Genomic DNA, 15,315 nt, shown 5'->3' with positions numbered 1-15,315 from the left:
ATTTTCTTAATTAAGTCATTTTGATTTATCTGCCATTTTTCAGAAACATTTCCAATTGCTAAATTTTTCTAAATTTTTTAGCACATTATTATTAAATAAAGAAAATTCATTTTGTTCTGATAAATAAAAGGATTTAATAAGAGATCAAATCACGTTATTTAGCAATTTATTGTAACCGATTAAATATTCACGTGTGAAATACTAGAAAATCATTAATTGCTGTCTAAATTGCGAATAAATAGTGTCATGCGAGGGAAACAACTATGGAAATGCGTGAATCAATTGAATAAATTTTACGAGCAATTTGACGAGTCTATTGCCTGAAAACGATACTAACAGCCTTAATTTATATACAATTAGAAAGTTATTACGTGTATCTGTTACACCGATGATCGTTAAGGTATCCACGCTTTCAGTAATAATTATAAAAATACGCAACGTAACACGATGTTACTCATTCACGTGTGAACAAAAATTTATAACGAATTTAATTAATTTAATTGCTGGTATAATGTAATGCCTACAAGCTATTCAAATGCGAATGTCAATTTCATAGTATTCAAGACACGCCACTTTCACTCATTCATACTCAATCACGTACAGTATTATTAACAAAGAATAAGATTCTATAGGAATGGAATTTTCTGCTTTCCTTTGTATTAATATTTCATTAACAATTAAATAACGAAGAGAAAATATTCTAAAATAAAACAGTAAATTAATATTCTTCAAAAATTTTACCATAATTATTCTTCTGCACAGACCAACGTAAAATTTAATTTTTCTTAACAAATATATCTTTTCATTCTCTAGGAAAAAAGATAATAATTATTATTAAAAAGTAATAAAAATAATAACAAAAATAATTTTAAAAAGATAAGAATAAAACAGCTAAAAATGCAATTATACACATTATTACATTTCAGAAGATATACTTCAATTGAAATTAAAAAGAGGAAAAAAATACGTATCATTCTGTAGAATGATTGATTACTGATTCGTCACAGTATATTAACGTGTTCCATGGTGCATGTAATACCCCATGAAAAATATTTAATTAATTATAAAACGATATTCCTTGATTCGTCTCACTTTTAAATATAGAATCATCCACGATTTTTGGGACACCTTGATAAATCGTAATTAATGTTAATTTAAATGAAAAACTCTCACCGGCATAGGGTAAAACTCGTAAATCTTCGCTCTGTACACATCCAGTGTGAACTTCGGATCGAGATCATCGTTGGCCTCTACCGTTATCTTCACTGTCGTGTTGGTACTCCTGGTGGGCACACCACGGTCCTGAAACACGATAAGACGAGGCGACAATGAACATAAACAACCCCCACTTGCTTCCTAATTCCGATAGAAATATTGCCAATCATCACAGTCACCCCACTCTTGCGCTAGTATTCAGTTTGGAGCGCCATTGTCAAAAGATCTAGTACGTACTCGGCGGTGTCATTCTTCTCAAAAGTCACATATAAATTTGTAACGAGAATAAAGACTTTGTTAATCTTTTGATTGCCACGCTGAAATCATATGTTCCTCTCAGGACACCACGTGAGTGCACCGGTAGATGCAAGAATTATTCTAATACGTTTTCGATGTTCTAATAAAAATTTTAAATTGTTCAATGGGGCACTTTTTATTTCAAAGTATCTTCTAATTTGCGGTTATATTCAAAATGAACTAAGTGTCAATTTTCATTCAATGTAATTCAATGTAGTTCAAGTATATGGCCCAATGTGGCCATATATATGGTCATACTTGGTCATGTTAAGGGAGTCGTCGGAAAACGTGGTTTTCTACAAAGCTAGGTTATGAAGTGGTGGGAAGATATATAAAGAAGGTTAAGAGTGGTCAGGAGACAGTTTTCTGTAGACAATTTGAAGTGTACGGTTAGTTGTTGCAAACTGACTTGTTATTAAATTATGAAATTGAAGTATTAAGCTAAGTTAATTAATTTTATAGAAATAAATTAATTTGAATAATTTTTTAATTAATTTTGTAGAAATAAGCTAAGCTAATTAATTAGCTGTATTAAGATGAGAATCGATATGGATTCACGTAAGGAGATAATTCGTATGATTAATCGTCACTCGCGCACAGTAATAATTTATTAATAAATTACCACCATAGTTAATCTCTGCAGTATTAAGGTAATTCTTACAATCCACTTAATATTCGAAGCTATACAAAGTAAATTTTATACAAATAAATTAATTTCAATAATTTTTAATTAATTTTATAGAAATAAGTTAAGCTAATTAATTAGCTATGTTAAATTGAAAATCCATATAGATTCGCGTAAAGAGATAATTCGTATGTTTAATCGTCACTCGCGCACAGTAATAATTTATTAATAAATTACCACCATAGTTAATCCCTGCAGTATTAAGGTAATTCTTACAGTCCACTTAATATTCGAAGCTATACACAGTTAATTTCATAAGAATAAATTAATTTTAATAATTTTTAATTAATTTTATAGAAATAAGTTAAGCTAATTAATTAGCTATATTAAGTTGAAAATCCATATAGATTCGCGTAAAGAGATAATTCGTATGTTTAATCGTCACTCGCGCACAGTAATAATTTATTAATAAATTACCACCATAGTTAATCCCTGCAGTATTAAGGTAATTCTTACAGTCCACTTACTATTCGAAGCTATACACAGTTACCTCAAACAACTCCGTCACTAATCATTGTCAATCAAGAACGACCTAGTGACGATGTACAAAGACTCTTCGTTTGACCTGCAATTATTCAGGCGACATCGACGCCGGGCAACTTTCACCGCGGATAATACGATTTTCTACGAACGGAGTATTAGCCGGTGCAATATCGAGTCGCGTACTCACCGTGGCCGCGATGACCAGCGTGAACTCGCGGTCGCCGTTGCTGAAGTCCACCGGTTTGCGTAGTATAAGAGAGGTTTTGTGGCCAGATTCTAGTGAAAATTTGCCCTCTTCGTTGCCTTTCACTATCGCGTACCGCACGTCGCTGTTCGGCGTATTCGGCTTGTCTCCGTCCACCGCGTGGATCCCACGGAATATCGTAACACCTGAGGACAGAACGATTTCCGATTCATTAAGGATAGGTCTGCTGATACTTCGCGGCTTTCGACGAAAACCCACGGTGGTCTTGGTGGCAAGTCATTTTCTCAACTGTGCAATCTTGCGGAAATATTTTCTGTTGCGGAATTGTGTTTCACGATTGTTTATAATATTGTCCATTGTTGCAAATCATAAACAACCACCCTTCCTATTGTTCAACAATATCTTGAAAAATATCCGATTTTCTGTATTTGTAAAAATTATAATTGATAATTAACATTGTGATGTAATATTTTGAAAAATATCCGATTTCTTGTATTTACTACTTTCATCCATTATAATTGACACATTTTCCTTAAAAATTAAGATATTCTTACGTGTCTTTTGTTTTTAGTTTACTGTATAAATATTTTCTTAAGTGAAATTGTGTTTAATACTTGTTTATAATATTATTCATTGTTGCAACTCATAAACAAGCACTCTTCCTACTGTCCAACAATATTTTGAAAAATATCTGATTTTTTGTATTTGTATTCATTATAATTGACACATTTTTATTAAAAATTAGGATACTCTTACGTGTCTCCTTTTCTTTTTAGTTTATTGCATAAATATTTTCTGAAGTGAAATTGTGTTTGATGGTTGTTTATAATATTGTTTATTGTTGTAAATCATAAAAAGCACCTTTCCTACTGTTTAATAATAATTTGAGAAATATCTGAATTTTTGTATTTATATCCATAATAATTGTCATATTTCTCTTAAAAATTAGGATTCTCTTAACTGTTTCCTTGTTTTTTTGGTTTATTATATAAATATTTTCTGAAATGAAATTGGGTTTGATAATTGTTTACAATATTACCCATTTTTGCATCTCATGAAGAAGCACCTTACTGTCCAACAATATTTTGAAAAATATCTGATTTCCTGTATTTGCTATTTGTATTCGTTATAATTGACACATTTTTCTTAAAAATTTAGATATTCTTACGTGTCTTCTTTTCTTTTTAGTTTACTGTGAATGAGTGTTGCTCTACGTGAAAGAAGGAAGAGGATTATTTTCCTCGGAGTTTATGAAGTTGTAGTACATGGAAACCGTGTCGTGAAAATGTCGTGTTATAGGAAGCGTGTCGTAATTTTCGCACCGTGTTTTAAGAGGATTTGAGTATACCTATATGCTACAGTAATAATCAAACTTTTTGAAAAATTCGTGGCACTGTAGTAATGCTAAGAAAGGAAGGAATGGAATGAAGGGGCCTTTTCTTGTGCTGGGTATACTAGTTAGACTCATTAGTATGGCTGTCATAACAGATCTGTGATTTAGATTTTGGAGCAGTGCAGATAATAAGATAGAAAGTGTACAGAGTGTTACATAATTGGTGGCACAATGAGGTACAGATTTATTTTATATGAAAATATGAAGGAAGAAACTTATAGAATGTTTTGTACTTCTAGGAAAGAGGTATCAAGGACTTGTGTAAGTCTGCAGGATAAGTGTGCAGTTCATATTTTGATTGATATTTTATATTAATGAAATTCTTTCTTCTAGGAAAAATTAAAAATGTTCTCTTATGCAATGAAGATATTCACTATATTTATATATAGGTATTTGTTTGCAGAGATTCGTTACTATAGTAGTGGAAATTTTTAACAGTCACTGTATAGAGTGAAAAGGGTACTGAAATTAATTTTTCAATGAAACGTGTCATGAAAGCTTGCAATGAAAATAAATTTTCAATTTCCCATTTATTTTTAAGTAACTTTCTGTCTCCATTTTTATAAATTACTAAATTGGAAGTGAATAGTATAGTAAAAGGAATATAATTGTTACTATAAGTTCAATAACCACAGACTATATTAGTGCTGCTCAGAGTTAATAATGAAATTGAAATTCCCATATATAAAATATAACTTATTTCTTTGGAATTTTTAATTACTTCTGGGAGACTAATTGCCTGACTAACTCTATGAAAGTTGCATAAGTATGTACTATTGAAATTAAATTTTTTCGAGTTTCATGTAGTTAAACCTACCAAATAAGGTTTTCAAAGTGACGGATTAATCATGAGTTTAAGCGGCAAAACTGGGAATTCGAAAGTGTGAGTGTTTTAGAAAGGACACTTTACTTTCCCCTTAGTATTACACAGTTTACCACTATTACAGTAGAAATTACATAGTATCACAGGTAGATGAAAATCGCCGATAAAATCTAGGTCTGTAAATTACTTTAAGTAACTCACTCTTACTGCAAACGTGCGAGACATAACAATTTTACTAGCCTAAAAGTTTACCTTAAAAGCATTTAAAATTAATCAGCTCTAGATTTATCTAAACTCCTTTCTCCTTGTTACAGTAATACACAAAAATTGAACTTTCCATTTGAAAGGAGAAAAAGGTATCTTACACGCATTACCTGCTTTTATATTACCAAATTTTAATAAATATATAAAATATATATAGGAACATCCTTTATATAAAATTCTATATTTATTACATATAATATTCTATGTATAAAACTACATATTTCTATAAAATTCTATATACAAAATTATGTACTTCTTGTGTATAAAATTATATAATTCTTTAAAATTCTATAGATAAAATTCCATAATTATGCATATTTTTATACATAAAATTTTTACTTTCGTTACACAAATTTTATGTAGATATGTCATTACATAGGAAAGGTGCTTTAATTTTTAGTTAGCCCCCATCTTGGTTGAAAATTGAATTTCCAGCAAGATATTCTCGGTACAGCGTTCCGGAAGTAAAGGACCAAGCACGGTTCGACTTAAGGCTAGTTCGTATGCAGTATATCTCACCGACTGGGGTAAGCTCGTCCACGGTTACGTGATAAGGCGCATCGACAAATTGCGGAGCATGATCGTTTATGTCCTCCACGTAGACCGTCACTGACAGGTGCGACGTCACCTACAAGCATAAACGTTGGTATATGAGCGTTGTGTAGCGTGCACGGGTTCGAAAGCACTGCATCTCGAAGGGGGATCTAATATTATACATTCCTTTCGATGCAAACTCTTCGATCTCGATTGCTTTTATTGACCATGTATACAGATATTGCATAGCAGAACAAATTCGGGCAGGAATTAATTAATTGGTTGGGAATTGGGAATGGAGAGAGATATACCAGGGGTACACGATGAGTTTCAACCCTTAATTAGTATTGCTAGGTTACCAATGATTATGATAATTTCTGTCAGATACATTTAGTTTCAATTTTTTAATTTTTTATATTTTATTACAGCTATTAGGCTATTAGTCTGCATATACGATATTTATTGTATATTTTATTAGATTATGTTTTTATTTTATTGGGTAAATGTTTTTACTGTGCATAATGTTCAGTACAATGTCAAATTGTTGATAATAAAACTATCATCGAAGAAAGTTATGTAATTTAAATGCTAAATAAACAAATGATATTAGAAATGATATATAATGTAACATGAATATTAATAATGCAGATACTGTGAATAATAAAAGAAGAGGAAGTTAGTATAATTATAATAATTATTATAAGAATATAAGGTATTATTATGAACGTTTTAATTTTTCTATGGATGCTCCAATGGCTACTTTTTAATTTTAATTTCATTTTTGTTTCCATAATAGTTCGAAGGTTCTTCTCTGAAACGATATAGGTGACACAATTTTAAACGAAGCCAGAGGATACTGAACACAAGGAGGACTGTATGATAGGACAAAGTACAGAGCAGAGTTTCCGGAATGGACAGAGAAAATGTGCAATTTTCAGTATCTTTGCGACATAACCTCTTGTACAGTAATAAACAATGTCACGCAATGTCTTTTTAAATATGTTATGCCAAGGTAACAGGAAACTGAGGATTTTTTCCGTCACTTATAGTTGCGAACCCTGCACTAGGACATAATAAGCAGTTCTCAGGCGAATCGAAATTCATGCTTGGATTAGACCCAGAGATATTTTATGGTATATCTCGATATACACTGCTTGTCAACTGACAACATGTTAAGTAACCAGGAACGAACATCTAATTTTCCAAAGCGATTTTTATTCATTTTTAATGGCTATCACCTTTATCAACATTTATAATTAGTATTATATAATGTACTATAAACTATTATTGCAAGATACATTATACTTTTGAATGCTATTATTATATTAATATTAATATATACTACATACTATATGCTATATATATTACTATTAAATATTATAATAAATATATTATTCGATATCTATATATTGCGTCAGCACTATTGCTATATAGTAAATCACAATACATAATTAAATATAGTGCATTCATATAGTATTACTATTCTCTATTACTAAATTATATGCCTGTATAGTATTATTATATACCGCATCTGTAAGCTATTATTATTATATACTATACTATACTACGTAGTATACTACATGATATACCTTATCCTATACACATATGTAATGATTCAAATCCAACGTTAGAGAAAGCATGAAGAATTACTCCTAATTATTTAATTACCCCAAAATTGAGTTAACATCCTAACAGTTCCCTCAATCATTGCCAATTTCACAGCAAACAATTTACACACTAATTCACATGCAACTTCAATTATCAACCACCATATCATTACAAGCTATATATACACACTAACCCTGTCTTCTCTTCCATGATTTACGCATTTCGAACTTTCATCATCGTCAAACCAATCACGAGCACCTTCAAACACCTCTCACACCCTCCTCCGGCTAAAAATTCCTCGTCAATCCCACTCCACATTCTCCAATCAACAATACCAACCCCTTCATAGTACCCCAACCTTAATCCTAATTCCACGTCGTATTTTCCAATTATTCGAATGCAGAGTGGTTGAAAAGAAAAAGGAAGACTGTCGAAGAAGCCTATAGATAGAGCAGAATAGAGAGCAGATATATCGGTACATCCATGAAAGATGAATAACAGAGAGATAGTTAGTCGGAGAAGAACTGTTCGCGGCTTATGGTTTGCTTTCAAGGTACGCATCACGTCGACATAGTCCTTGGATCGATTTTAATATCCTTTCCATCGCTCTCCAGCAGCTCGATCCTCTGCCTGTATCCATTTCCTTGCTCCCTCTCCTCGATATTTAATATCACTGTGAGCAGGCGGAGACGCATAACAGTATTACCCGAGATTTATTAGCAGAGATTGCATTAACGCATGCAAACCTACCATCTGATAGTCGGCGAGGAGAAAGAAACGCGTAACAACGGTACTCCGTGTACCTTCTTCCAGTTTTATTGCATACTTGCGCGAAACCGCGCACTGGGAGCTCGTTTCCAGAAATTGAGGATAAATTTCGAGGCGGTACAAGCAGAGCTGACGAGAACATATGTCGAGGATCGTTGGAAGGCAAAGACGAGGATCCACGTTGATTAAGAAGTTAATTGACGACGTATGATCCATGGGAAGATGATCACCGCGAGTTAAGTGGCACTTGAAGGTATGAAAATTTCAGGATTAAGATGTTTGAGGGACATAAGATTTGGATGACGAGGCTCTTAATAGCGTGGTTCAAGATTCCATGCATTTTATGAGTTTAAATTTTTGTGGAAGGAGGGGCTGGATTTTTTCAGTAATTTTTACGGGACTTAAATTTCAGGTACTTAATTTTGCAGCCACAGTCATGACAGATTTAACTCTCGTTGGTATTATTCAAGGTATTTAATAATGTGTATCAATGTGAAATTTTTCCAAATATCGTGTCTTTCGTGAAATAAACTGATAAATTCTTCATATTTTAATTTCGCAAATATTTGGAAAAATTCCACATTAATACTTTAAATTACTTGAATAACGCTAACGAGAGATAAGTCAATCGTGATTATGGCTGCAAAATTAAGTGCAAGGAAATTATGGGTATTTTAAATGAACGTGAGCAAATAAATGGAAGAAATTTTTTCGAAAGATAAAATCTAGGGTGTTTCATTATTCACGCGAAGTAGCAATAGTGACGCCATGTTGTGGAAGAGAAATTAAATCTCGCGGCTCGGTAAAAATAGTAATCAGTATCGTAACGGTTTCTCCAATCCGCGACATTCCGACCAAATAGTTGCATAAACGTTTATTAGCACGTGACAGAATCACAAAACCGGTAGCAAAGGTCCGTTCGTATCGAGACCGGTACCTCCACGCTCCAGTTACGTTTGCGTGCGCACGCGCGGCAGAAAAAGGAACTAGACGTCTAGGGAGACCCGGAATACATCTGGGAACTTTGAGTCGCGTAACTAGCCAGCTGAAAGATCCTCTCAAACTTTTCACAGTTTTACCTATTATAATTAATGCAATTATTATAATAATTCTAGACACAATTTGATATAACTGACTAAACTTTAGTTACATAATTTTACCAATTATTATTTATTACATTATATACAATATATATGATATACAATACACATTGTGTACAACATATATTACAGCAATGACTGCAAACTCTGTTTCAAATTTAATAAAATTTATTCCTTGTTAAAGAAAAAATTGGTTTCAATTATAAATCAATTAATAAAATTAAATTTGGCCCAAAATTTTTATATCCTTTTTATCAAACCTTATCGAACTCCTTTAATTTAATTTAATTCGGTTTATCTGAATGTTTCTGTTAGGTGAAACTTTTTAATCATCACTGAAAGGGTTATTGTCCATATTATTCGTTCGATGACTTCATTATAGTCCAATTATGATCACAAAGGAAACGCGACTCTAACTGGCCACGTGGCACTCAGGGAACCGTGAAACGATGAGAATGTCTTAATGACATTATAGAGACAGGTGAGATAATCGAAGGTTCATAATGATGGAATACTTTCTACAATTTACCAGAGAATCGCCGCCATCGGAATAATCGCAGACCACACGGAACTTGAGCAGATTTCTAGGCGCCTCCGTGTCCACCAGATCCTCCAATGACTGGGCCAGCACTAGAGAGACATGTGTCTTGTTGGTCTCTTTGTAAGAGAAGAAACGTGCATCCTCGTCCTGTAACAGTTGCAGACTCGATTACGCGATGGCACATGCTCGTTCAACGGTAAACACACCATTTGGATATCCTCACACACGAAAGTATGCGAATACTTATGCTTGTTACACTTAACGAGTGAAATATTTAAGTGAAATATTTATGTCAAGCCAATAAATATCTATGCCAATAGATACAATAACAGATTCACAATAATATTAGATCATAATAATTAAAGTCTGACAACCAAAATAACTAGGTACTTCCAATTAAATTTAATTACAAGTACCTAATTATTAACACAAGTACCTAATTTAATTAAATTTAATACAAAATAAGTGTGATAGAAGTTAACACTGTCAGAAGTGATCACAAGACTCTACTAATTGCGAAAATAAAATTTCTAAAATAATTTAATTTGGGAGAATAGTTTATAGTAGGTTCCAATATAAAAATAATATAATATTTAATAAAATGCAACGCGTGACAAAATGATAGCACATTTTATAATATTATGCGTGTTCTAAGTAATTTTAAAACGCTGTATTTTGGTAAACAAGTTATACAGGATACTCGTAGTGCACTCGTTACAAGTAAGAGCCGCGGTGGCGCTAGTGTGTTAAGTGGAGCATCGTCTTAAGGTTATCAGAGCAGCAAAGGATGCGTCAATATCATATTGAAACTTTTCGTTTCACACTTAATGATTCTTTTGGTTATTGATAGATTACATTCGAATACTTTTGTGAATCATGTTTCTAATAAACATGTTTCAAGTATTTTATACGTTGCTGAATTATTTTCTAATTTTATTATTATAATCTTAATACATTTCTTTCATTAAATATACTATATTATTTTTTTCGTTTAATGTGCACATTCCAGCTATTGAAAACAGCAAATATAATCGTTCGAGTACTTTCGTAAATGAGTGTACATAATTGTTATGTCCGTGGTTCATTTAGCAGAGACGTTCAACGGTAAATGCGACGCTGAAGCGTAATCGTTTCCTTCGTTATTGAAACCGTAGCTTACTATAGTTCTTTGCACTTTTATGTCCCTAGACATAAGCGGAAGTGTCTTTCTTAGGCACTGCTAGAGATGACATGGAAGAATATTATACTCATATATCTAGTTTCTGTCAAATTATACCTCTGTAATCTGAACTTTGGTCATTTAATCAGAAATTGATTTGCGACTGATTAACGTTGCTCAGTTTCATTTGAAACGTGATAATTATGGACAGTCAACAAATTATTCGGTGTCAGAATAATGATAAATTAACGAAATAAAATAGTAAGTAATATAAAAATAAAATAAGAATATAAATATGTAATTAAATGAAACAAATACAAAATTCTAGAAAGACTAAAATACTCACGAATATGTAATTAATAAGTGGCATCACATTATAGAGGGTTGATTAATTGAAAAAATATTTTTCATTATTTCATTTTCCATATTCTCCACCAGTTTTAATAATTTTATTGTAAAATATATAGAATATAAGATAAATTGAAATATTCAAAAATTAAATTATCTCTGAGAATAATAATCTCCAAGTCATCTGACCCAATTTGATCTGCTTTAAAATTTAAATAAATTATCCACTATTCGAGTAAGAACAATGACGAAATAAAATTACATTATTCGATTCTCCTGATAAAGAACCAGGAGTTTACGTTTCCGCGAGTAAGCAGCTTCGTGAAGACTTCCATGTCACGTTTAATTTAGCACAACTGACGATTACACAGCATATTATGGGCATCGTGGTAGCCTGATAGAATAAGGAAGCTAGCAATGAAGTATTTACCTTATCCACTGGCATTATCGAGATATGATTCCTCGGATGAGCTTCTAATGACAAGATCTCCGTGCCTTTCGTCAGGTCTTCTGGTACCCTGACGAACTTCAGGTACTCCCCAACTGGATAGAACTGGCATCCTGTAGACATAGTACAATGCATACATTATTCGCAGTTACATTTAACCCTTTGCACTCGAGAGGCGACTCTCAGTCGCCATTTAATCAGATTCTAAAGATCGTTATTAATTAACATCTCGAAATTAAAATTGCCCAACGACGCGTAGACTATCGAGGTAAAATAATTCTACGTGTTATTTTTAATTTGTACTTTTTATTTACCATTTTAAAAATATCGTCGACATTATGGCAAAAAGATTTCGAATTGCTATGTTTCTGTAACGAAAAGATCGCCAAGTGCAAAACGTTAACGCGTTAAGTGCCACGCCGGTTCCCAGGGACCGGCGCTAGACTTTCCGTTTGGGCCCGGCCGATGCTCAGGGACCGGCCAAGACTAGGACCAAAAAGTGTTAACTTTTGGTGTTAAATTTGTAGGGACACATCCCAGATGCGGAAAGCGAAGGTTCCTTGTAAATATTTTCGACTCCTTCGGGACATCGAGGGTCCCGAGTCAATGGGGGCCTGGTTTATGTCTTTACGACCAGGGCCCCATGACTCGCGGACACGCGGACCACCTCGGCGCCTAATGAACGGCGAAAAAGAGTCAGTTTGTTTACGCCTCTCCAAAGACACGGGTCCTTCCCAAAATGCTAGCCTTCAGTTTTCCGCAACTGGCCCCCCGCACATAATAAAGTCCTACTAAGGGAACGTAGTGCTATTTTCACTCCATCCCTCTCGTCCTCCACCTTCAAGTTCTTCGCCATCTTTGGAACTAACGTTTGGGGATTCCTGTTATCACAATTGGTACAGTGTCTCCGAGATTTATGAACACTTGGTCCGCCGCCGGGGACCCACTTGACGGCCTAGTCTGGGCCTAGTCTGGGACTGAATGGAGCGGCAAGCAAGACGGGCTGGGCACTTAACGTGTTAAAAATGAACGATCTTCAATTAAGATTGATTAGAAATCAGGTCTTTAGATTCTCACGTCTGATATAGGCTTGTAATCTCAGATCCAACGATACGATCAATTATGTCTCGCAAGAGTATAATTCGAAGAGTATAATTAAGAACTGATCCGAATTAAATTATATTTACAAGTAGAAAGTGCAGTAGGCATTTTAAAAGTAAATCAGAGAAATTATAAAATTAAATCGTTTAATGCAATTGTATTATATTTTTATTTTTTACAATATTTTATATGATTACAGGTAACCCACGATTTTTATCGAAATAATAGGTTCCTTTGAAAGGTTTTAGGAAGATTTATTTTGAAGTTTGCAATATAGGATTAGCTTCTGTGGTTTGCTGTACGATGAAAATTTGGTAAGAATACTGGGCATGAATTTTTCGAGATCTGAGAAAGTTTGAAGTTTTCAGAAATCGAAATTTTATATACTGTTTTCCTTTTTTTAATTTGGTACTTCGAAATACTAGAAAGTCTCCGAAAGAAAGGGAAAAAATAAAAATCTGGGATTAAAGGAAAGGTATTTCCTCACGCTGCAATCAATGTTATTCTCTGGAATCCGTTTCAGTACATCCGACATTACAGTCGATAAAAAAAGTAAATTAAATCCGGAATCAGATTGGATGTTACTGTTTCTGAACAAATATTTAGATCAGGTATTTTTCCACATCGTTATTTCTCTTGTGTGAGTTTTGTTTAACTATTTATTTATATAGTTATTTATTTATTAAGCGGGTAATTGCTATTATTGTACAATACGTTATACCGTAATAACTCAATTAATAGAATCATTATTCTCGTGAATAGATTCTGCAAACAATTTGACATTTTTAGAACAACCGACATATTTAGAAGTGCATTTAGAGCTTTAAGAGCGTCAAATCTGTATAATTAATATACAGTTATTATATATGTATAATTCTATTAATAGGATCATTACCTTCGTGAATAGATTCTGCAAACAATTTGACATTTTTAATTCAATTGTCACTTCAGAAGTGCAATTAGAGCTTTAAGATCGTCAAATCTGTATAATTAATCTGTATAATAATCTGTATTAGTTATTATATATAATTATTAATATATAGTTATTATAATTAATATATATATAATAGCTATATATTAATTATACAGATTTGGCGATCTTAAAGCTCTAATTGCACTTCTGAAGGTGTCGGTTGAATGAAAAATGTCAAATTGTTTGCAGTATCTATTCACTAGGATAATGATTCTATTAATAGAATTATTATGATAAATAAAGGTTCGTACAAGAATTTAATTAAACCTTCGATTATTAAAATGAAATATATCTCTTACAAAACAAACTCAGCAGTTGGATTTTCCAGAGTTCGAAGTTTGAAAAATTTCAAGCTTCTCAAAGTCTTAGAAAATTTCAAATTCGAGGCTCATAAATAGAAAAATTAATCTCCTCCTGAATAAGGCTAACGATCCAATTTTCGTCACAAGATATTCTACGAATCTTTCGATACCTCGTTTCTTAACCCAATTCTCCGTAATATATAGAAAAACACTTAAATATCCGTTTTCACGGTTCAAAATAGAATTCAACAACTAATCAAATACTTTCTAATAGTAATTCTCAATCGTACTTTCCCGTTTCCTGCGACCGATCCCTGCGACTGTTTTACTTTTTCCTCATTCATCCGTTACGATGCCTATTTCCTTTTTTCCACTTTTTCTCAGCAAACCAGATTTTCACGTCGTGGACGGTAATCGCGAGACGAGAAAAATTTCGTACGCGTACGTGTAACAACGTTTCGTGCGAAAAGTCCGGAAAATATGGGGTCCACTCGCGAGTGAAAGGATTGACGACGGAATTTGCATGTTGGCACGGTTAATTTGGCTATCGACCATTATCGTGATTAAAGCTCGTAGAGCGTGGCGGACAGGTTTGACGCGTTACACATTATAACCCGATGTCGTTTTCGCATTTTTCACGAGATCAACCAGGAAAGGTCTTTCGTCAATGCACACTGGTTTCACTTACGCCATTTCTGAAACTGTTACTTCGGAATTGGATCTATTTATTCTATTCTTATCTTATTGTTTACATTTATCATTACGTTTTTATTGTTTCTCCATTCCTTTATTCATTTTGTCATTTTATTATTATATACTTCTTATGTATTAATTCATTTATTACTAAATTAACTTATCGAATAAAGAGATAACAATCATGGAGAAAAATTTATTCCTCAATGCAATAATAATAATAATAATAATAATAATAATAATAATAATAATAATAATAATAAGGTTGATTTTATAGCAATATTGATAAGCAGAGGAAGTATTTAACTTGTACTTACTATAGTATTTACTAGAGCTGACAGAAAGGACCGTCTTCAATTTAATGCTTATACTTGT

At 32.8% G+C, this 15,315-nt stretch overlaps 1 protein-coding gene across 1 annotated transcript in view; it reads right to left on the bottom strand.

The window, feature by feature from the left end:
- The window catches only part of Cad89D (cadherin 89D), an 80,278-nt gene that overhangs the window by 37,812 nt on the left and 27,151 nt on the right, over positions 1-15,315 (bottom strand). The window contains exons 2-6 of the mRNA XM_017897505.1: positions 11,854-11,984; positions 9,905-10,063; positions 5,885-5,993; positions 2,868-3,070; positions 1,174-1,302 (exon numbers count right to left, since the gene is read on the bottom strand). Of these exons, the coding sequence (XP_017752994.1) occupies positions 1,174-1,302; positions 2,868-3,070; positions 5,885-5,993; positions 9,905-10,063; positions 11,854-11,984 (731 nt within the window). The remainder of the gene's footprint in view (positions 1-1,173; positions 1,303-2,867; positions 3,071-5,884; positions 5,994-9,904; positions 10,064-11,853; positions 11,985-15,315) is intronic.

Source organism: Eufriesea mexicana, unplaced genomic scaffold, assembly GCF_001483705.2.
Source record: "Eufriesea mexicana isolate 0111107269 unplaced genomic scaffold, ASM148370v2 scaffold4744748802, whole genome shotgun sequence".
In the NCBI taxonomy this organism is placed as follows: Eukaryota; Metazoa; Arthropoda; class Insecta; order Hymenoptera; family Apidae; genus Eufriesea; species Eufriesea mexicana.
This window is presented reverse-complemented; position numbering and strand designations above follow the sequence as displayed.